The 23,873-nt window shown below is 45.7% G+C and overlaps 2 protein-coding genes across 3 annotated transcripts in view; one reads left to right on the forward strand and one right to left on the reverse strand.

Annotated features, from left to right (window-relative positions):
* The window catches only part of WNT5B (Wnt family member 5B), a 107,629-nt gene that overhangs the window by 39,505 nt on the left and 44,251 nt on the right, over window positions 1-23,873 (forward strand). The window lies entirely within an intron of this gene.
* Window positions 17,004-21,228, reverse strand: FBXL14 (F-box and leucine rich repeat protein 14). The gene has a single exon (XM_035127459.3). The coding sequence runs from the start codon at window positions 20,489-20,491 to the stop codon at window positions 19,289-19,291; it is 1,203 nt and encodes a 400-aa protein (XP_034983350.1). The 5' UTR covers window positions 20,492-21,228; the 3' UTR covers window positions 17,004-19,288.

The raw sequence follows: 23,873 nt of genomic DNA on the forward strand, positions 1-23,873 counted from the left end.
TAAACACATTACATACTATTTCTGCTGGAGATTCTAGAACAGGTAGCCTCAGTCCTCACCAGGAAAGGACTCTCAGCTGAAAGAATCCTCCATTGCCTTTGCATTCTCCAAAGGTAATTTATTGGGCTGGGGGCAACCTGGAAAGGGGAAGCTGGTGGTGTCTCTTTTAAATGCTTGATTAGAATATTCACAAAAGCGCAATTCCTAAGGGAGCAATGCTTGTGCATTCCTAGCAAAATGTGTTGGTCTGGATGGATGTTGCTATCGGAGAGTCTGGCCTTGGATATTTGTGACTGGAAATGGATTCTGAACTCTGCCCATGCACAGCTAATTATAGAAATAATAGAGAGTGAAGGGATGTCATCCCAAAGTCTGGGCAGGGGTGCCTGGAAAGACTTTATTTCCATTTATCGAGTGAAGCCAGCTGGTGCCCTGTGCGCATGTGCAATTATAAGAACTCCACAACAATTAGGCTCCGGCTTTTGAATGAGCGGCTTGGGGGCTGTAGTCCATAAATCACTCAGCCCATTTCTCAGCTGCGCCCTTCCTGTCAATATCTGTTACCAGTGACTGTTACCACCTGCTATCCTTCTTGAGCTTGCCTTCTGCTGTTGCCCTTCTATGCCATCTTCCTTCTGTAAACAAGTCCTATTAGGTGCAGATTGTACTGCAAGATTTGTTTTCAGAAATTTTGGATTCAGCACATTTTAGGTCCTTCCTAGGCTCCTGTATCATATGCATATTCTGTCTCCTGTTTATATTTTTTGGAATTTAAAAACTGAAGAGAATAATAGAGATTGTCTTCTCTACTTGGAGCTAGAATTTGTTGTGGTCCTGCCCTATTAGAGAAGAAGTTAAATTGAGATTGCAATTCCACAAACATTGGCTGGAGAACTGGGCCAGTTCTGCTATTAGGCAAAGTGTGACCTGCCTCAGGTGGCAATACTGGAATATCTTTAAAGTTTAGAAATGACCCATTATTTAGTTTAGAATTATATTGTTACCACCTTGGGGGCATCACTTATCTGCCTCAGGAATCACAATGTATCATGAATCAATGGCACAACTCCAGAGCAGAGATGAAGCCTTGGATTAGAACTGCACCAAAGTATGTAGCTTGGGGGAATGTAGTTTACATGAGAAAGGTGAAACCTTTTATTCCACTAACTTTTAAAATCTTTAGATCAGTTGGACTGTTGTGGTGCAATTGGTCTACAGTGTGCAGCCTTCATGAGACTTTGCTGTAGTAAAGACTTTTGGCTCAGTTGTTTTAACTGTGTACCCTAGACCTTGAACAGAGAGGGAGGGAGGGAGGGAATATGTACAGTATTGGGAAAAAGATAAAAACACATTTTGAGATTATTCCATTTAGGAACATAAGAAGCTACCTAGCTCAGTAGAATATACTGCATTCACTGCCAGCCGTTCTCCAGAATTTCAGGACAGGATTTTCCCCCAGCCCTATTTGGATATTCTAGGGAATGAACCTAAGTTCTTTTGCATCCAAAACATGTGTTACAGCCCTTTCTTTTGTTCCAGCCACCAATAGTGGCTGTTCTTAAATGCAAAGTACACTCTTTTTCAGGTACCCATTTATTAGAATGTTTCCCCTTTTAGGGCTTTCCCCAGGAAATATATATAGAACTGTTGATCAAATCAGTGTGAAATCTTAACAAAGCTATTTTAGGCTTTTTGCATTGGGTCTTGTTTTTACCAACTAGATTTGATTTGATTTAATTGGGGAGGGGAAAGAAGGAGGAGAGAAATGCATTAGCTACATTGCAGAACAAATGTGGGAGGAATCTAACTCCTTGTAAAAAAAAACCTGAAACCTCACCTCTGTCTCCCACCCCACCCCCTCCATGCAGCTTTTAAGGCTAGAGAATTTGACAGGAAGGACTCTGGCTGGACACTGCAGGGAAGCATTATGCAATCATGCCAGCAGCTTTGGCACAGCGCCTAGAAGACACCCTTAGGGGTATTCAAACATAGCCTTAGCTATTCCAGTAGAGTTATCGATTATCTTTTCTTAACAGACAGCAGTATGAAAGAGCAGCTGCCTATAGAAGTGGGCTTTGCTGAAGGGAGGAAGGCAGGAAAAACACAAAGGCCCCACTTTGCTGGAACCAGACTGTGGCTGTTCCTGAGAGCAGCAGATTTTGCAGAACACATTCCTTTGAAATGCTAGCGTTGAGGTGCATTGACTTCTATTTTCAAATCTTCACCCCCCTCCTTTCCCAAATGCCTCCAACTTGAGGCAAGCACGTGCCTCCTTAACTCCTCACTGCCTATCTGGTTCATCATGAAACATGAAGAAACTCTGTGCACACTGCAGTCTCTCTGCTTGTAGAGTCACAGGAGGGGTGTCCAAAGAAAGCAACGTCTTCATGAAACAATCTCCCCCCCCCCCCCGTCTTAGACATGTAGAAAAATATAGTGTGAACTAGCATTCTCCAATTGCTTGGAGTTTTGCTATCTACAGCCTGCATGGAGGTAATAATAATACATAGCATTTATATTAACACTTTAGTGTAGGTTAAATGCTTTGAATACTTCCTCCAAATAATCCTTACAACTACTCTATAAAGTAGCTATATTATTCCCATATTGCAGATGCAGAGTGGATCAGGGCTGAGCAGTAGTGGCTTGCTTAAGCCTACTTCATGGCTGCAGCAATACAGTGGTACCTTGGTTTACAAACACAATTGGTTCCGGAAGTCTGTACTTAAACTGAAGCGTACTTAACCTGAAGCGAACTTTCCCATTGAAAGTAATGGAAAGTGGATTAATCTGTTCCCGACGGTCCGTGGAGTACTTAAACTGAAGCGTACTTAACTTGAAGCGAACTTTCCCATTGAAAGTAATGGAAAGTGGATTAATCCATTCCAGACGGGTCCGCGGAGTACTTAAACTGAAAATACTCAAACCGAGGCGTACTTAAACCGAGGTATGACTGTAGTTGAACTGAGGGTTTCCTAATGCACACTCTTATCCTTTATACTGCACCCGCTCTCAGCAGGTTTAGGTAAGTGAACACATTTCAGGGCTCACTCAATCTTCTAACCTTGTGGCTACATGCTTTACAAGACTATTTACCTTGGAATCCCAACCAACCAAATGGGAGTTTCACACAGCATCAATGCTCAGACGTGCTTCCCTGACTTCCCAGCCCCAAACTGCAGCAGTTTCCGCAGTTTCTGGGCATCAGACAATGCAGGAGTATTTCATTCATTTGGTTTAGGATCTTTTCTTTACTTGCATTGCTTTCTTTTTTCCTTATTGCATTCTGTTGAATCAGAAATCCTCTCATCACTGCTTTACTGGCATCCCAAACCATTTTTTTTCCTGGTTGTTGTCCTCAGATTTATTTCGAAATAATCTTTCAATGTTTTTTGGGCTTTCTCCACTATTTTCTCATTTCTTAATAAAGCATCATTCATTCTCCATCTGTAAGTTCCCTGTAGAGATATCTTTAAGTCCAATAATACTGCGTTGTGGTCGGAGCAAGTTCTTGGACAGATTTCAACATTACCGTGTTTCCCCCTTTTTAAGACACCGTCTTATAACTTTTTTCCCTCAAAAAAACACAGGGTGGCTTATTTTCGGTGGGTGTCTTAAGTAAGATGCAAAGTGGTAAACAAAATAAGGAAAATATTAGGTGTGTGCAAGCAGTTTTGCATTTATTTCTATTATTAAAAGAAATTTCTTTCATTAGCCCTTCATTAGAATTGCAGTTGGTTCATTCATCATTTGTTTTATGATGAATGCTCTTCTGTTACCCATATTCACTTTGATTGCTTGTCTTGTCTTTTCTTACTTTCTATGCCTGTGCCAGCCAAACTGATCCTGAATTTTCCCAGGCATCATTCTGAGATTTTCAGAGGAGGTGTGTGTGTGGGGTGTGTGGAATGCTAACCATCACACCAAAGAAATGGCAGCACCAACTGAAACACGCCACCCCATTCTGCAAAATGTTCTGGGATGATGCAGGATCTGGAGCAATCTGGGGGGAATAAAATGGCAGCTGCCAAAAGGCAGTCTCCAAACTCTGATTCTGCTGCTGAGTCTAGTCTTTTTACAACACAAGGAGGCGGCTTGCCAGGTCATCACCCAGCAGCGCGCGCAGAGCGCCCCAATGCTCTATGAGCCGGCAGGAGGAGGAGGAGGATTGCCGGGTGGTCACCCAGCAGCGCGCACGGAGCACCCCAAATCCTATGGGAGCCGGCAGGAGGAGGAGGAGGAGGTTTGCCGGGTGGTCACCCAGCAGCGCGCACGGAGCGCCCCGAGCCTCTGGGAGCCGGAGGAGGAGGCTTGCCGGGTCGTCGCCCAGTAGCACGCTCGGGGTGCTCCGCCAGCCCAGACTTTGCCCTCTTCTCACTTGCTGAGGGAAGCGCAGAGCAGCTCCTGGCTCGGTGGCAGCGCTTCCTGTTCAGTAGCATCTCTCAGTCCTCCGCCTCCTTCCCCGCCCCGGTTGTCTCCTTTCCTCCCTCCCGCCTTTTCTCTCACACACAGAGAGGGAGAGCACCGTTCCGTGCACACGGCCGCTCAGCCATTCTTTCGCGAGCGTGTCTCAAACGCCGCTCTCCTCCTCCCCCCACCCATCCTTTCTTGTGTGCGTGTGCGTGCCTCCTCTGTGCTTCTAATGCTTGGGTGTCAGGTCAACAGCCCGGTGAGCGCGAGCGCCGAAAGAGGGCCGAGCGCGCAGTGCTTGCGCCTCCTCCTGCTTCTCTCCGGGTGCCAAGCCGCGGCAGAAAGAGGAGGAGGCTTGTCGGGTTGGTGCGGAACAGCGCCGCACAGAGCGCCCCGAGCCTCCGGGACCCAGCAGTGCTCTGTAGCACTTTGAATCCTCCTCCTGCTGCTGCTGTGGCTTGGGGCGCTCCGTGCTGCGCTGCTGGGCACTTTGTCGGTCCCGCTGCTGGGGCACTCGCGGTCTCGTTCTAAGCGGCGCTGCAGCAGTAGCCAGTTCCGGGCACCAACCCAGCAGCCCTCCTCCTCCTCCTCCTGCCACGGCCGGCATGCTGGGTTCTGCTGGCTCGGGGTATGGCTTATTTTCGGGGTATGGTTTATAATCCGCAAAAGCATAAAATCCTGCTACGGCTTATAAAATGACTACGTCTTAAAATAGGGGAAACACGGTATTTATCCTTGGTCCTAGCTCTCTTGTAATCCAAATGTAGTCGAGACGACTCCACGATTATTTAGAATTTGAGAAAAAAGTTTGGTCTTTTTCCAATGGATTTTTCAATCTCCAAGTATCAATCAGATCCAAATTTTCCGTCAATTCGAAGAAAGACTTCGGCAGTCTTCCTTCATTAGTACACGTCTGTCTTTGTGATCTGTCCATTAATGTAGAGACCACTCCATTCAAGTCTCCCATCAGACATAATTTGTAATCCAAATAATCCAAGAGCTTCTCATGCAGCTTTTTAAAGAAATCCGATTTTCCTTCATTTGGTGCATAGATTCCCAGAATTAAAAATTTTTCGCCTTGCGATGTTATTTCAACTGCAACATATATTCCTTCCTCATCTTTAAATATTAATTTCGGACTTAATTTCTCTTTAACATAGAGCACCACTCCCCGCTTCTTGACTTCATCTGAAGAGATAAACTCTTCACCCAATTTTTTATTTTGCAATAGTCTTTGGTGGGCTCTTGTGACGTGTGTTTCCTGAAGGCATATTATGTCCAATCTTTGTTTTGCTAGGATGTGATAAACTTGATTCCTTTTCCGTTTCGAGTTCAATCCATTCGAGTTCCATGACAAAATCCTCAGTGACATCTTAAATTGCGGCCGTAGCACCTGCTCCTAAGAAAGAATCAGAGTCTAACTCAATTGGTAATCCTGGTTGTCCTGGAGTGGAGGTTGAGAGTCCTGGTCATGACAAATCTCTCTCGTGTTTCTGGAGAAACTCCTTCTTCTGCTCCACTGACTTAATCTTAATCTTCTTCTGCTGGAATTGAAAATTTAGACCTTCCGGAAATTCCCACTTGTAATTGATTCCTTGCCTCTTCAAGATGGCTACCAGATCAGAGTATTGAGATCTCAGGTCCAGAAATTTTTTTGGCAGATCTTTAAAGAGAATGATCTGTGTTCCTTGAACCTTTAAAATCTTCTCGTAGTGTAGGCCCAGGATTCTATCTCTTTGTTCTTTGGTGTGGAATGATACCATACAATCATTAACGAAATTTTTGTCTTTCTTTGGTTTTGCTCCAAACCTGAATGCTTTAATAATCTGTGATTCCAGTTCTTTCTTCGATAAGTCCCAGGCTTTCACAAATTCTCCAATTATTGTCTCTTTCAGATCACCCTTCTCTATATGGGGAAATGCTCTGATCCTGAGATTTCCCTCTCTTTGCCGTAGCTGTACAAAAGCTAAAACCACCTGCGTCTGGTAGGCTTGCTTCTCCAAGTCGGGAACTCTTTCCTCCTCGAGGTGTTCCACTCTTCTCTCCACGCCAGTCACTTGAGCTTTCACCTGTGCAATGTCCTTAGAGATAGCTCCTACTTCTTCCCTGAGTTAACTCAGTTCCTGAGTGGTGCGTTGCTGTTCCTTCGTATTGCGATCTAGAGCACTTAGGATTTGTTCCTCCAAAGAGGCGGAAATGGATGATTTTTTCTTTCCTTTACCAGTCTCTGTTCCTGACATGTTTGGGTTCAGTTCACTAGCAAAGTAGACAATTCAATGGAAAACTCCACTCAGTAGTAAGCTCAGTTCAGTCACAGAAGGCTTTTTCTCAGCCTATAATCCAGATGTCTTTTTATCAAGAAGAAATAATAAACAGGCAGTCTTTCTATTATTGAGCTGAAGCTTCAAGGTCAAAGCTTATCTGGAGTTTCTCAGAGTCAGCCAGCTTGAAACACAGTCATTATGAGCTAGCCTGAATGTTGAAACTGAAACAGTTTAAAGCAAGGAAACAATGTTGCTTAAAGTCCCTTTACACTTTAAAGGTAGAAAAGTTGCAAATCCAGTTAAAAAGAGGTCTTTAAATCATTAATGGAAGGTTGCAGGCAGATCAAAGCCTGTCTAGGGGTAAACAGAAGTTCATATGGAAATTTCTTCTATGACGTCACAATAGGAATCGGCTAGAGTGAGCGGAGCGAAGTCCCGCTTCCAGTTTAAGCAGGCGATTTCATACACAAAATCAATGTCAATTTGCAGGGTTATTTAAGAGCCCTGCTCTCTTTTAGGTATTGTAAAGTCCAAGAAATAAAGCTACAAAGTTTCTGAGTCTATATCACTGCGGAGGCTGCCTTTTGCTTCCAGTCAACCGCCGGCGCTCGCAACCAACCCGGAAGTCAGACAATGCAGGAGTATTTCAGCTTGGAACAGGTCAATATAAAAGGTTTCTAATTTTTGTTCCTATACTCCACCCCGTACAGCCAAACCAAGTTATACTTTGGAATTCTGCGTTGCCTCACATGTTTGTTTAGTTGCGGCAGCTGGAGGGCAAATTTTCTCCCTTATTCAATTAGGAAATAATATAGTGAGAGCTTGTTCTCATCCTGGTTGGGGGAAGGTCAAGGAAAAATACAATACTTTGCAGTAAAATCAAATGCTCAAATACCGTGGGGCCTGAGATCATACTCTCTGACACCCTCTAAGAGTGTGTGCGAAAGTAGCAGTATTGCAGCTATAATAACTGTTCTTTTAAAAAGTATTTTTTCCAAGAAAGAAAAACAAATGCAGTTCCTTGTTGTGGAATACTATTTGTTAATTGGATGCAAAATTGGTTCACAAATGAAATAAAATTATGAACTATGGCTACAATCTATATGCTTTCCTGGGAGTAAGCTCCATTAATAACAGTGGGACTCACTTCTGAATAAACATGTATAGGATAGTGATGTAAAGGTAGAAGCTTTTTCACCACAAAACATTTCAGATTTTTAGCTCAGTTTGCAATGCCAAATCTTCTCGTTCTTTGGTAGGTGTTTCCTTGAATACAGTGGTACCTCGGTTTATGAACACAATTGGTTCCGGAAGTCTGTTCATAAACTGAAGCGTTCATAAACTGAAGCGAACTTTTCCATTGAAAGTAATGGAAAGTGAATTAATCCGTTCCAGACAGTCCGCGGAGTACTTAAACTGAAGCATTCATAAACTGAAGCGAACTTTCCCATTGAAAGTAATGGAAAGTGGATTAATCCGTTCCAGACGGGTCCGCGGAGTACTTAAACTGAAGCGTTCATAAACTGAAGCATGGGTGTAATTGGTTCCGGAAGTCCGTTCATAAACTGAAGCGTTCATAAACTGAAGTGAACTTTCCCATTGAAAGTAATGGAAAATGAATTAATCTGTTCCAGATGGGTCCGCGGTGTTCATAAACCGAGGTGTTCATAAACCGAGGTTCCACTGTATATAGACATACCGTATCTGTTCCTTATACTACCTTGTGTCATAGCACATTGTAAAGGCTACCACGTTGTTCAAAATCATGTTGGGAGCTGCTTAATTTTGCATTTTCCTTTTGAGATTTAGATTTGTAACCTTATCCTGCAACACTGCACTTGAGAAAAACTCATAGGATTACTTCCATAGACTCAAAGAGAACCCAGTGCTAATAGAAGTACATGACACACTTTCGGAGGTACAGTAGTGAGGGGACCTCCCCTGTGGTGTCATGCTCAGGAAAGGGACTGATACCTGAGGTAGCAAGACATCTCTCCAAGATCCTGGTGCAGCACTTGGTTCTTTAGGTCACTGTAGTGCTTCTGCAAATAAAAAAGCCACCTTCACCTTCCTCCCTGCAGCTTTTCAGGAAAGTGCATCAGTGGTGGAGCATCTGCTTTGCATGCAGAAGGTAGCTGTGCTTGGTAAAGAGACTTGTAGGCCACATTATACAATAATGTTCCTCCTTAATGGGATGTGGAGAGCTTGTGCATGGGTGTTCAAGCAACTCTGGACAACACAGCCGCAGCCTCCATTGGAAGGACTTTCTCCCCTGCCAGCCAACAACCTAGGCAAGTGGGAACCTGCTGGTTAAGTGCTCATATTTCCAATTATTCAGAATCTCTTACTGAATTGGCAGCCTGCTGGCCCAATAAGCAACCACCACTTTCATAAAGAGATACTCTTGTTATGCACAAAGGAGAGAGATCCTTTGGTTTTAGCCTACAGTTTATCTGTTCCTGTTGAGGAAGACTTCTGCTCTAGGTCCACTGAATATGTCATATGAAGGAGAGAACACTAGGACTGGCCACAAAGAAGAGCACAGCTCTCTGACTGACTTCTGGCAAGGAAATTCAAGCAGAAATTGTCCTCCTTTTGGCTTTCAGCAGGGCCTACCCTTTTGCGTAAATAACGAACCAGTCCTTACTTGAAGAGATGTTTTGCTCCCAAGCCAGCTTTCTGACAGGGGCATAATCTGCCATCCCACGCAAGAAGCATGCTCCTCTCTACTTCCAAATTGAAGGAGAATCCAGTTTGGATGCCAGGAAGGATGTAACTCCTGAACTAATCCTGGAAAGGGAACAATATTAAGCATGGGAGTTCCCTTTTTTGGCTGCCACCAGATCTATTTTATGGAGATAGCTCTGTAGAATGCCAGAGCCCAGAGCAACAATTTTGGGCAGCACTAATTCAGTTCCAATATTAACATGCAAAATGACCGGTGGAGCCTAGCAGGAGGGAAGCCCAGACCTCTCTTTCTCAAACAGACCTGCTTTCTTTTTCTGCTTGATGACTGAGGTTAAGTCTCTTCACCCAGAGTTTTTTCAGCTGATAAAACAGGTGCTAAAGCATCTGGAAAAGTGGATTAATCAGCCCAGGAGTGATACCCTTTTTAATTGGGCAACGACCTTCATATCACAAGAAGCAGAAGGCTTTTTGCTTTCAAACTTCCATTAACAGATCTACTGCCACTCCAACAACCCATGTAATTTCGGAAGGGGAATGGCTTCTAATGAGAAACTAACTGATGCTGCTCTTGTTCATAAGCAACAGGCCACTGGCTATGTTTACTTCTTGGTGCTTGAAATGGTGCTTAAGTGTCATAAGGAGCCAGCATTATAAGTCATGTTGCAGACAGAGGTTATTTTGTTTGCTTGCTTGTTTTGTTTTACTATGCTTCGACACCTCCAGTGGGTAAAACGACTCTTGCATTGCAGGAGGTTGGACTCGATGACCCTTGTGGTCCATTCCAACTCTACAATTCAATGATTCTTTGAAGTCTGAGAAAGTCTGAAGGCTTAGGAGAAATGGCCTTCCTTTCCTGGTACAGCTTCTCTGTGCTTGGCTCCCCACCCCCGCCCGCCCCCCACCCCCCACCCCTGGTACTGCAGCAAAACACACTGCTGTTGAGCTGCTCTTTTCTGTCCCAAACCTGCCTGGATGTCAGGCCTAGAAGCAAGACAAGGCTCATCTGCTGTGACCTGACCTTGGCATTGCTTGGCAGTCAGGGCTGTCTTAAGCATATCAGGTGCTGTGGTGCAAAGATCAGGGCCGGCTCTAGCTAGAGTCCTGGTGGTGCGGGGCGCCGGGCCGGTAGGCAGGGCGCTGCGCGACAAAGCCGCGTGGAAGCCATGCTGAGCCCTGCGAGGGCGGGGGCACCGGAGCGATCGCCGCCCCTCAGCGCCAGGGCATCCGACCTGCTCAAGACTGCCCTGGCAAAGATCCCTCTGGCGCCCCACCCCCCCCGTTTCCCAGAGTTGTCAACCTTTTCCTAAGCCTCTGCAAGGATTGCTCTCCTCCCGCAGAGGCTTGGGAAGGAAGCCGCACTTCTGTCAACCATTTAGTTGGGGGGCGCTGCTTCCATCCTAAGCCTCTGCGGAGATCACTCTCCTCCCACAGAAGTTTGGGAGGCAAGCTGCAAGCCCGCCAACTATATGGCTGGCAGACGTGCAGCTTCCTTCCCAAGCCTCTGCGGGAGTTGACGGGACACAGCTGGTGGGCGTGCAGGAGGAAAAGGGGAGGCTGACAGCAAAGCCGTGCAGCTCCCCCACTTGTAGGGGCGTCCCTGAGAGGCCGGCGCCCTGGCGCAATGCATCAGTAAACCCAGTGGGAAAGACGGCTCTGTTGGCAGTTCACAATGGCATTCTGAAGCTTCTCACAAAATGGCATTCAGTAGTATCTGGAACCCACAAACACCAAGACAATAGTGCAAGAACTGTAAAAAGCAAACCGAAAGGTTTCCCTGGTGTGTCTCTCATTTTCCCACCTTTTTTTACTTCAGGAATGTTACTAGTGACAAGAGTGTTGTTGCCCTAGCCTGCCTTTCTCTCTGATTGCCTCAGTAAGGCAGAGCAGGCATATGGAAGGGTGGCTGTCATCAGTCCCTCCTTTCCTGAGGGAGCAGCCCTCCTTCCCCTTAAAAGTATATACAAAGGCCTAATAGCGGCATTGAGGCCTAGCAAGTTTGGCAAACAAGGTGCTAACAGTACTGTTTGCAAGTTAAAGGTTAGTATTCCTGGAAAGTCCCTCTGTCACCTCATGGAGTGTGAAAAAGCAGCATAAGCCCCTTGTGGAATCAGCAGTCCCTTGTGGTAGTGCATAAAATGGCTGCTTTAAATTAAGTGTAGCCAGAGACACTGATATGAAAAGCTGCTTTTATTCCTAAGAAGCTTGTGTCTCTCACTTGAGGGATGCTAGAGAACGCAGCTGAGATCTCATTGCAATACTAGATGGAGAGGAAGGGCAGCTCTGGTTCTTTTTTCTGAAGGGAAACCAGTTCCCTCTTTTGTGAGGTGCAGCATTGGAATGGGACAGAAAAGTCCAATTCCCGCACTGAGACCCAGTTTTTCAGGGAAAGCAAAACGGTAGAGAAGAGCAGTTCTCCAGAGGAAGCAACTCTCTCATTTCAACTCATAAGGCACAGGGCTGGTGTGTTGCAAGAGCCAGGCAGCCTCACTGAGACATGGCCTTGAGGTAAGAATAAAATGGAGAGGGGTGGCAACTGAACTCCCTCTCCTCTTAAGCAGCTACCTGTAGGAAGTGGCACTGTTGCTCTGGGGCTTGAGACATTGGAAACAGTCCCATAAGGGTTTCTCTCCATATGCAAGCTTTCCAGCTGGTGGAAAGGTTACCACTTCTTGCCAGGTGTTTCGAAAGTTGAATGTGGGATGCTGCCTTGTGCCGAGTCAGTTCATTGCTCCATCTGACTCAATGTTGTCTATGCTGTCTGCCAGGGGTCTCTTCCAGCCCTGCCTGGAGATGCTGGGGAGAGAGCCCGGGACCTTCTATATCTAGGGCAGCTGTTCTGCCACTGAGCTACAGCTCTTCCTAAAAAGACAGCTGAGCATTTTTGTGTGTGTTCATGCATGTGCACACACAATCTGGCACAAAAACAAGTTTGGGCAATGCCCTCATACTTCCCTGAATACTAGCACTTCTGATCATCAGTTTACTGAATGGTAGAGTACAACCCAGGAGTCTATAGATATCCTGAAAGTTAGATCAAATACAGGCCTGAGAAGAAGAGAGTTACCTTGCATTTATCACCATAAGTTTCAGAGAACCAAAAAGTTGTCCCTGAGAAAAGAGATATCGTACATGGGCACAACTTGAGGTAGCAGTACCTTATTTCATCAAGGGGTTCTCTTTGTCAAATTTCCTCCCTTCCTCCCCCAGAAACAGAGAGCAGTGGACTGTCTGGTGAATAAAATCAGAGTTTTAGAACTTCCTCCTGTGCAGTAGATGCTTCCTCACCCCAAGCATAGAAGGGATTGAGCAGGACAGACACGTTCAATTCTGAGTGAGGATTTTCCCCACCTTTTATCTGAAGTCATTATGCAGTAAGCCCACAATTTATATGCCTTTGGGTTGTGCACATTCAGCTTTATGAGCATGGCAATAGGAAAGGGTGGGGTTCTGGGAAGTCAATGTGTTTTGACTATGCACAATTTTGGCTTTAGGTGCAATCCCAGGAACGTAACCCCTATGTAAATTTGGGGTGATTGCCATAGGATGAGGAGCTTGCTTCTGTTTAGAGAGACTTCTGAGGTCATTGAGGAATTTCCAAAGGCAGTAGCAGAAAGTTAGGTTCTCCAGGTGGGTGCAGTTTAAGTAAGTAAGTATTGCCCTTGAGTAGTTTGGATGGCCTCCAAGATGGTCATGTAGTTGCACTGGTTAGTTGTCCATAAGAATGATATAAATTGGCTAAAGTTTCTGCCTGTGGCAGTGGATATAAGTTTATGGTCTACCCTTGTCTGCTTCCACCTTTGCAACTGATAACGTGAGGTTTAATGCCATTATGGTGGCATTAGTTGGGTCTCTGTCTTCCAGGTCTTATTATTATTTGGCCTAAAGACCTATTGGAATGTACACCTCAAAATGTAGTTCCTTGTAAGGTTTGTGTTTCTGTGGTTTGTTTTTCCTTGTAAGGCTGTGGTTTCTGCCTATTGGCATAGATATGCTCTTAGATACCATGTTTTTTTTTCCTTAACTGCACTTTGGCAGCAGATGGAGTCAGGCCAAATGTATCAATTGCAACATATGGCCATTTCACAGTCTAATAGGAATTATCCATTGTTAAGTGAGCTTGGTTTGGGCCATGAAAAGAATTCATAGAAATGGGTAGCTCAAAGTCACTATTGAAGCTTGCAATCACACCTGGTTTCACTAGTACATACAGATGAATCCTATAGAACTAGATCAAGTCCACCGTCACCCAGGAATAAGGAATGACACAACCCCAATGCCCAATGGGGATCCCTCGGCGTATACCAGGCATCCCCAAACTTCGGCCCTCCAGATGTTTTGGACTACAATTCCCATCATCCCTGACCACTGGTCCTGTTAGCTAGGGATCATGGGAGTTGTAGGCCAAAACATCTGGAGGGCCGCAGTTTGGGGATGCCTGGCCTATACAAAATGTTCCCTTGCCCCAAACTCCTAGTCTGCCTGGAAAAATCTTTCACTATTGGGGTGCAGGAAATAACTTTCCAGAAGTGGGGCATGAGAACACATTGCCTAGCATATAATGCCTAGGTTTGACATCTCCTCCAAAGGGGTATGACAGCCCTCTCCATGCACAGAGCATCTATCTTGGCTGCCATAGATCCAACACACCACTAAAAGCCTCCATGACATGCTCAGTGGGTGAACCCTCCATCTTCATGTGACATTTGCCAAATTATCCTTCCATTGAAGGGTCCTGCAACAAGTACTACAAAGTGTTTTCTCTCTCTCTCTGTTTTGGGAATATTGCTATTAGATAACCCTTTGTTGTCTGCTCAACTCCCTTGACTTGAGAACGGAAGCTTTGTTACCAAGTGTTCTTCTGGTCAGCAGACCCCATCCCCACTATATTAGTACAGCCAATCGTGGAGGGTGATTCACATCATCTTCTGTGCTATTTACCACAAATTTTCAATAAAGGACACTGTTGAGGTTTCCTGTCTCTCCATATTATTCTTTACTACTATTCTGCTGGCAACAAATGGAATCTGCCAATGGCTTTTTGTTTGTAGTAAATTTCTATGGTTAAGTCACGTCCCGAAACTAGAAGGTTCCTCCTCATCAGGGAGGACAGGTTTTTTCTGATTGGTACTGCCTTCTTCTTGAACAGGAGTTAATCCTCTGGTTCCTGCTGACCAGAACAACATGACTCCAACTTTTTGTTCTCCCCTGGTCAACTGGTATTTTGTATCTAGTTATTTAATGCCTTTTAAAATTGATCCATTACTCTGGGTGAGTGGATAATGGCTTCACAACCAAAACAAGAGTCAGCCAGCCAGATTTGTGCACAGCCTTTTGTTGGAAACGGGGGGAACTTGTGGCTCCAGTATGTGGGAGTTTCTTCTAATTAAAAAAAATAGACGAATGAAGGGAGCACATGCTGTGCAAATGAGAGATGTCTGTACATAGCCAGGTTTTCATAACAGAATGCAGTTTTTTTGGCTTCAGATATTCACATGCATTATTCCAGACAAAGCTAGAAGGTACCAACCATTCTCTTACCAAAAGTTGTCCTTTATCTTGGCAGACATAAATTCACTCAGCCATAACTGACTAGTTGCCCTTTTATAAATCCTTTCTATTCCTCACTGGAAACAGACCATGTTCATGTTGGAACCATAGCTGTCAAGTTTTCCCTTTTCTCACGAGGAAGCCTATTCAGCATAAGGGAATTTCCCTTAAAAAAAGGGAGAACTTGACAGCTATGGTTGGAACTACTGGTGCAAATGAAGGCCTATGGCACAGAATGGAGGATTTAAATTGCTCTGTAGAAGAGTGAAGTATAGATGGTTAAGAAAACAAAAGCAAACCCACAATAGCTAATGTTCTGAAACCCAGGAAAATTTTAGTTTCAGCTTTGGTTTTTCAAAACTTGCTACCAGTCTCTTGCACCAAAGCAAGGTATTAGGGAACTTGTGTCCATTACATACACAGATTGGTTAGGAAAGAAAGGAATATATTTCTGATAGCTGGTTCTTTCCACTATCACTACTTACCAGTCAAACATTCTTATTTTAATAGTGTTCATTGCCTCTTCAGTCATGAACATATTATAAATTATAAAAAGAAAAGGCAAAAGTAGGAATAAACATAGAAACAGACCTTGCAGCTCCCTCCAAGTAAAAGAAGATGGATGTAGTGTCAGGCTCAATTAGATCCAATTGTGCTGGCTTTTGCCAACGAGAACAATGCCGCTTTTGTGACCAACTCCCAGCAGAAAGCATGAAATATTTTAAATAAAAGCAGCAATAGCCATCTAGGTGATAGCTTCCTCTTGAGGGCACAGTGGAGGTCCAGTAAAACCTTACTCTGAACAGGAAATGCAAGGATTGCCTCCTCCCAACCCCAGGCAGAAATTTAATCTTGTTCCTTTCCATGTGTTAGAACATGAATGTATTTCAGTGTTGAAGGAGAAACTGATGTTGCTGGTTCCACTGTAGCCGAGGAAGTGCCTGTCTGTCTTCTGTTCATGAACAGTTTACCTGGGGTACTGTTAGCAGAGAAGCCAACTAGTAGAGAGGACAGTTTGAATGGAAGAGAGTAGCCTGCAACAGCCCTGGAAGTGCTTGAAATGCAAATGTACAGGAACTCCAGACCATCCCCCACCCCCGCCCTCCACATGGAGGAAAAGCAGCTTAAATACAGCCAGGCCTGGAGAGGAATGTTAAAAAGAGGGAAAGAACCACCCCCTCCTCCCTTCCATAGGGACCCTCACACAGCAAGATTCAGTATGCATGACTGAACAAGCAAGCAAGGACAGCTCCTCTTTTAACTTTCCTGAACAATGGCTGCTGCTCCTTCCACCATTTCACATTCTCTCTACCCCCCCCCCCTTTAATAAGAAAAGAAGGGGAGAAAGCCATGCTGCATGACTTAGGAAAAAAAAGCTTTGTTTTATGCTCGATAAGCACAGCTTAAACCCCCCCCCACACACTCTACAGTTTTGAAAAATCCTCAGTAGAAGTTTTTTTTTAAAAAAAACTGTCAGGCCAAAAGTCACAGATGAGTACAAAAGGGGGGAAACCTTCCCACCCCAAGGCTATTTTTAACATCCAAGTTTGGCTTTCACTTTATTTTCAAGACTTGGATGATTCACATGGTTTCATCCTTTTGCTATCCAAGTTTCTAGTTATCCAGAATCACTTGATATTTCATGCAGCAACTGACCTATGGGATATTACCTCTGTTGAAAATGAAAATCCAAACATTGCTGTACTGTTCTCAGCATCGGTTAAAAAAAACTTATTAAAACTCTAGTAGCAATAGTGATTTGCCCAACACTGAACTGAAAGCTATTACTGGACAGGTTCAATTACATATTACATGTAGACAGACTAGGATAAGTTAGGACTAACAGATCCTTCCAAATAGAACCAATTGCTCAGTTGTGAACTTCTAATTCTGAAGTTGTTTAGCCTCCTGTACTAGAAGGACAAAGCATTCCAATTCCTTTGATTCACTGGACCAAATTGCTTACTGACTGCTTACTGACAGAGGAGACAGGGCAAGAGCTCTGTGATGTGTCTCTTCTCACAACTTTTGATCAAATATACCTGCCTTTTAAAAAGACAAAGACAACACAGATACAACTTTTTTTCAAAAACATACTTCATATTTCCTCTTTTATTATATAAATATCAGTTTAACCTTTTACTGTAAGAATATAAAATGTTTTAAGAGGATCTTTATTTTATACAAATTCACAAACAGTACATTTATTCCATGGTGGGGTTATGTGTCTGGGCTTGTCTGAATTCCATTACCTGCAACTGTGGAGGATTTGAAAATCTGCCCCTTCTTCCCCCATCATTTTTGCTTTCTTCAAAGCTGACTTATTTCTCCTTTTAAAGACAAGTAGTCAAGAAGTGGCTTTAATTTAATGAGAGAAGAGAAACAATAAATGAAACCAACTTTTCCCATTCATGTTGCAACTGCAAGTCAGTCTACTCTGCTCTTCTTTCTACTTCCATATAGGAAGCTTCTTACTTGACCTAGGTAATCTGAGAGAAGGGGAGGTGGGGATTTGCATAATATATATTTGTGTATTTAAAGAAACGGTGTTTCTATTTCACATCTCTTTTAAACATAGCCCAATCATAAGTTTGGATGTTTACATGTTACACCTTTTTGTGCTAGAAGAGTAGAAATGCAAGAGCACTGTTGCGTCCCCAGAACCTTAGTCAGAGAGGGAGAGGCACAAAGATGATGTGTATGTGGGACACGGGAAAGAAACCCCAACCAGCCTCCCCCCTTGCAATCATAAACCCAAGAGATTATCTTTCCAGTCTAGGCACAAAATATTTCAGTCTCTTATCTTTCTTATAAAAACTCCTGGGGGAGGGGGGTTGAGAACAAAAACAAAACCCCAAAACCCGAGGTAGCCAAACATTTATATAGAGAATATATTAAGCAGTAAAAGTGTACTAAAAAATCCACAAGAACAGCCACTTCAAATGTCTTTCAAAATTAGACTATGTATGAAGATGAATACTGAAGAGAAGAGAATGAATTTTAAAAAAAGCTGAGCTCACCCACAAGACTTTTCAGGAAAGGGAAGCTTTGTAGAGTAGTTTTGTTTGTTATGTGTTTCTAAATAAAAGACAGTCACAGTATTTCTAGTGAAAAGTACAAGTGAAAATTAATTCCATCGTTCATACACCCTCAATTCTCCAAATGGAAAAGATGTGTAGTTGGATATGTTGTTAAAAGTATATATTATCCCAAGCTACACACACAAAAAAGGAGGGGAAAGATGGAGTAAGGAGAGAGAGAGAGAGGTGGGGGGGGGAGAATTATAAAATGTTGAACAAAGGTGACTTCAACCTCTAGACTGAGACTGCAATCTTACGCACATTTACGTGGGAGTACAGCCTACTGAAAACAGTGGGATTTACTTCAAAGTAAATATGCATAGAGTTGCACTGTTTACTGGCAGCAAAGAAAAGATGGTGATGGGGTTGGTTGGATACAGCATAAAATGAGTCCAAGGGAGAAATACTGTGTTTGATGTCTCCTCCCCATTTTCTGCAAGCAACAGTGAGAAGTATGAGTGCACTTCAGTTGACACTGCATCTGAACATCACCTGCTCAGGAGGGAAATCTAAAAAGCATGGCTGTTTCTAGCCTCAAGCACAAGGTGGGGGGCAGGAAGAGAAAAATAGAATTATTATGGCCCAGAAGAGGTAGTATGATAGGGCTGGGAAAGATCCTGCCTGAGTTTCTGGAGAGCTGCTACTAGTCAGTGTGGATAATACTGAATGAGATGGATCAATGGCCTGACTTTGTATAAGTCAGCTTTCTATGTTCCTGTGATATCTACAGCTTGTCTACATACCATATAAAGAAAGGGGTGGATGACTACAAAAGGCAAACTAGGAATGGGTGAACAAGCAATAATGGAAAAGAAGTGGGAAAGAATTAGACTTAACTTATGCATGCTCAGTAAAGAGCTGGTCTGCAGTAAATAACAACAATGGCGGGCTAGGTTTTCTTCTTCCATCCCTAGTGCAGAAGAGGGGGTTGGGGGGGTGGAATCAGATTTAGAGAAAGGGGCTGTATTCATCCCCAGTGCATAAAAGATTGAGAAGCTGCATTCCCAATAGAAAAAGGTAAGGACAGTGATACTGTATCCATCCACAGTGAAGGCTGATAATAAGAGTGCAGTTGTCTCCCACTGGTGCAGGGGAGGGAATTATGAAAGAATGGTGGGTTTCCCCCTCTTTCCCACCTCCACTGCTATGGCAGGTAGTTGAGGGGGTAGACAGGCAAGTACTGATGATACTTTCCCCCACCCTCCAGGTTTGGAGTCATATTTCCCCCACCTCTTCCACTGCAGCAGTCAGTTGTTGAGTCCCTCCAGAGGGGTGGGGATTTCCAGGTGTCCCCTCCTCTCACCTGACTTTCTCGCTCTCAGTCATTTGCCAAAGTCCCAGGTTGAGCACCTTGAGGCAGGGCAGTTGAGTGATACGCTCCAGGCCCCGTTTAGTTATGCGGGTGCAACCATAGAGGTCAATGCCTGTGAGCTGACTGAGGTGCTCTGCAATGAGCTCCAGGCCCTTGTCGGTGATGCGGACGCACTGGCCAATGTTGAGAGTGCGCAGTCCGTGCATCTGGCGCACCATACGGTTGATGCCCTCGTCGCTGATGTGGCAAGAGCAAAGGGAGAGTGAGCGCAACCCATCCAAACCCTGTGCAATATAGGCCAGGCTTTGGTCTCCCACTTTGTCACAGAAGGAGACGTCCAAGCCTGAAAGACGCAAGCTGCCCATTGCCAGATGCATGATGCCCGTGTCACTGATATTGTCACAGGAACGCAGGTTCAGGGTGCGCAGGCTGCTCATGTGCGACAGGTGCAGTAGGCCTGCGTCTGAGATCCCCCCACAAAAGCTGAGGTTGAGCTGGCGCAACCGAGTGAGACCCCGCGCCAGATGCTTGAGCGAGAGGTCGCTGAGCTTCTGGCAGTCCTGCAGCGTGAGCTGCTCCAGGCCCAGGCAGCCCTCTGCCGCACTCCGGGTCATGCCTGCCAGGTGCCCAATGCCCACATCAGAAAGGTGGCGGCAGGAACGCAGGTTGAGGCTCTTGAGGCGCTGCAAGCCCCAGGCGATAAGCAGGAGGCCGGTGTTGGTGATGTTGCTACAACCGCCCAGCTCCAGCACCTCAAGACCCTTTAGGTACTGGGCAATGCGGCCCAGGCTGCTGTCGGTGATCTGCTTGCACAGGCTTAGGTTCAGGGCCCTCAGCGAGCTGATTTCTGCCACGAAGGCGTGGCCCAGCCCGTTGTCGGTGAGGTTGTAGCAGCCGCTCAGGTTGAGGCTCTCAATCTCCGCCATGCCCTGAATCACGTAGCTGAGGCTGCGCCGCAGTGATAGGATCTGCACCCTCCGGATCCCCCTGGCCGCCAGGCTGGGGAAGAGCGATGGGTTGGCACGGCGCAGGTGCAGCTTGGCCTCTACGCCCCGCCACACCGAGCGGTGGTAGGCGGCGTCCCTCCAGGCCGTGCACACCTGCGCCACCCGGCCCTTGTCCCGGACCTCGAGGTACCCGAAGATCATGGCCAGCAGCTCCGGGAACAGGCACGAGATGTGCGTCTCCATCGCCCGGGCCCGGCTCGCTTCCGACACGCAGCCACCCGGGCCCGGCGGCGGAGCCCGCCGCTCCCGCCGGGGCCCTGACGCGGCTAAGGCTGCTCGACCCAGCCTCCGGGCCGCTGCCGCTGCTTGGCAAGTCTTCGGGGGGTTCTCGCCGCCGCTGGCTGCGCGCTCTCTTTCTCGGCGGCCGCTTCCGGCTCGGGCCTCACATCGCCACCGCCAGGGCAGGCGAGGCAGGCGGCTCGGCCTCTGCTGCTCCGCCGAAGGAAGCTCGGCTCCGAGCCCGGCCTCTGGCGCGCAACTGCCCTCGTCCGTCCCCCTGCTCCTCGCTGCCGCCGCCGCCTCTATCCGCGCCACACCAAGCAGGCCGCGTTGCCGCCTCGCGTCTTTCCTGGGGCGGCCCCGCGCCGCATCGCGCTCAGTCCCGCGGGCGCTTTCTCTTCCCCGAGCGCCGCCACCGCCGCCACCGCCGCCTCCTCTTCCTCCTTTGTCTCCCAGCCGCCGCTCAAGCAGACCCCGCCGGCGCGAGCCAGGGAAGGGCAGCCCGCTGCCGAGCTCTTCCTCCTGCCGCCTTCGCCGCCGCCGCCGCCGCTCTCGGGAGACCCGCCTCCCGCCTCGTTCGGCTCGGCAGGCTCCGACTCGCGCGCTCCCTCGTTCACTTGCTCGCTGGCTGCCAGGCCCCGGCACCGCGCTCAGGCCGGGCGGGGGAGGGGACTGGGCAGGAGGAGGAGGAGGCTGCTGCTACTGCGCCACACCTCCCCGCGCCGCCTGCGCAGTGGTACGATCCGGAGCACTCGGAGCCGTCGCCTTGGCAACACCCCCCTCTCTTTCCTCCCGGCAAGCCGGCTGAGTTAACCCTCGCGGCGCCGCTCTCCATCGAACCAGGCTCCAGGGGCCTTTCGCAGAGCGTGGAGTGGCTCTTCCGGGACCACAGTGCGGCGTGGGGCCGGCCAAGGGTTGCCCCCAGGAATAGTTTAGCAGCTGGGAGGGGGAATCCTACCTGCTGCTCTCACCGCAGCGCCGTGGGAGCGCTAAGGTTAGGATTTGGGAGCGTCGCCGTTGCCCGCGAGAGAGACTTCGCTGAAAGGGCAGGTGTTAAATCAAGAGTGGGGAGAAGGGTCCCCTCCCTCACTTGGGGCTGCCTAAAGATGGGCGAGAAAGGGTTATTTTAGTAAGGCTAAAAACTTTTTTTTGAGGGGGGGGACACCCCAAACTGCTCTTTACGCCTCTCCCTCGACTCAAGGCAGTATTGTTTATTCTCGGTTAGCTTTAAATTTAAAAGAAAATATTGGGTATAATCCCTTTAAAAAATAAATAAAATTGAAGGTATTTAATTAATTTAATTAATTAAGCTGTTAGTCTGCATCACACAAACCTTTGCAGTGGTCTTTGAATAAAAATAACACACAAATCATATATTGTTTATGAACAATGCAATCTTTTCTATATGTTTACTTGGAAGTACAGTAAGTCTCCTTGGGTTCAATGGGGCTTTTCTCCCATTGTAAGTAGGTATGGAGTTGCAACCAAAATAAATGAGAAAGCATGTATCTAAGCTGTTACTTTGAAGATGTGAGTGGCACTAAATATTTGTTTCACAGGGGGCAGCTGTGGATAAAAATTCACGGTTAGACGGTTAATATAAATATGAGGGGAAATAATGCTGTTTAAATAACTGCTACTTTCAGCCTTACATGGACTTGTTGAAAGTAAGGGACTTGCTTTAGTGTTTGACTTGCCAGATATCTCTAGTCCCAAACTCAATATTATCTGGCTCTAGACTTTTATGAGCAGGCAAATGGCCCAAACCCAGATAGTTTAGGTAAAATTCAGACTTCTTGAGGTGTGAATTTTACTAACCTTTGAAATCCTGTTTGTGCCCTTATATCCTCTAAACATCACATTCCACAAGTAGTACAATAGCTCTAGCAAGAAAATCCTCCCCATTCTAGGCTTCTCTGCAATGTCAGCTCAGGCATTTTTGTGTATGTTGGTAATACTTTTCAACAAGGACAAAATGAGATTTCTTTCTTTCTTTCTTTAAAACACATTGCGGATATAGCCTCTCATTAAAGATATTTCCATGTGTGGCTGCTGCTGATACTAAACTGCAGTGGGGAATATCCCATTCATTGGTGGGTTCATGTCAACAACCGTTTGCCAAGGGGTAACTTACCATGGGGTCCAAATAATGACTTGGATATCTGCTCATCTGCACTGGCCTGACAAATAGGGAGGAAAACCTCACCACAAAAACTGCATCTCATCAGAAAGCAAGAGTGCTAAGAAACTCCATGAATTGTGTCCCTATGAAGCGATACTGAAAGCAAAAATGTTGGTTTGCATTACACAAAGTTACCCAAATAACATTTCAAGAAAAAGTACTTACCACTTTTCTCAGTGGTTCAACATTAGAAAATGCAAGTCAACCTGCAACAAACTGTTGTAGTGTAGTGTATTGTTTAAAGGGAGTGTTCCTTTGCAGAGTTCCAGCCAGTTACCTAGCCATGTCCTCCTCCAGCATGCTCCTATCTCTCTCCCTGCCTCCCTATTCCAGCTTACACTCAGTTCTGTGCCTATTGATTCCCATTGGACTGTTTGTGGGTGAGGGTGGGTGGATTGTACTGCTGCAACCTTCTGAGGCACCACTGATGTTCTTATTTCTCAGAGATGCCATTTTTGCTTTGTTTCTATTAGAACACGCCACATTAGTTCACTGCCTGGTCCAACTGACCAAGAAGTTCTTCTGCAGAAGCTCTAGATCTCTTGCACAGCTCCCATTAGTTTTAATGGGGTGCACACAAGATATCTTCCTGTGAGCGCTGAGAAGGTATTAACTGTAGTCAGCAACATCTCTTTAAAATGATGTACGGTAATCACTTATCCCTTTGGGTTTCATAGCATTACCTGTGTTCTATGGTTGTTATAAAGCATATAAAGCAGGTTATGAACCTGCTACAGCACATTTTAAACTTTCTAAGCATTTTAAGAAATAAGCATGAGTCTTGACTAAAGAAAATTATTCCCTAATCCTTCCAAGGTTATTCCAAAAGGAAGGCTTAAGACAAGTATAATTGTGGTATGATTAGAGTTGCGTTTCAGAGCACTTATGAGGAATGAAGTAGAACTTAAATTCTGGATTATATCTGCTTAGGATCACATTTGATGGCAGTGTCTTAAGTATTAGCTTATTAGTAAAAGAGTCTTTGTAAGTTGGTTACTGAAGTTTTTCCTCAGGACTTTGAGACAGCAGTCCTCAGAAAATGGATGGCATCTGCATAATACCAATTTGCTGAAATGGATATTTCCATTTCTGTATGAGTATGAGGTAGAAGTCCCACCTCAGAATATGTTGTTTGGCTGGATCCTAAATGTACTAGGAATCCTG

Source organism: Zootoca vivipara, chromosome 9, assembly GCF_965207765.1.
Source record: "Zootoca vivipara chromosome 9, rZooViv2.hap1.1, whole genome shotgun sequence".
Lineage (NCBI taxonomy): Eukaryota > Metazoa > Chordata > Lepidosauria > Squamata > Lacertidae > Zootoca > Zootoca vivipara.

What these genes read in the sequence shown, in the direction of transcription:
- FBXL14 (XM_035127459.3), bottom strand. Translation starts at nt 20,491, where the DNA reads ATGGAGACGCACATCTCGTGCCTGTTCCCGGAGCTGCTGGCCATGATC.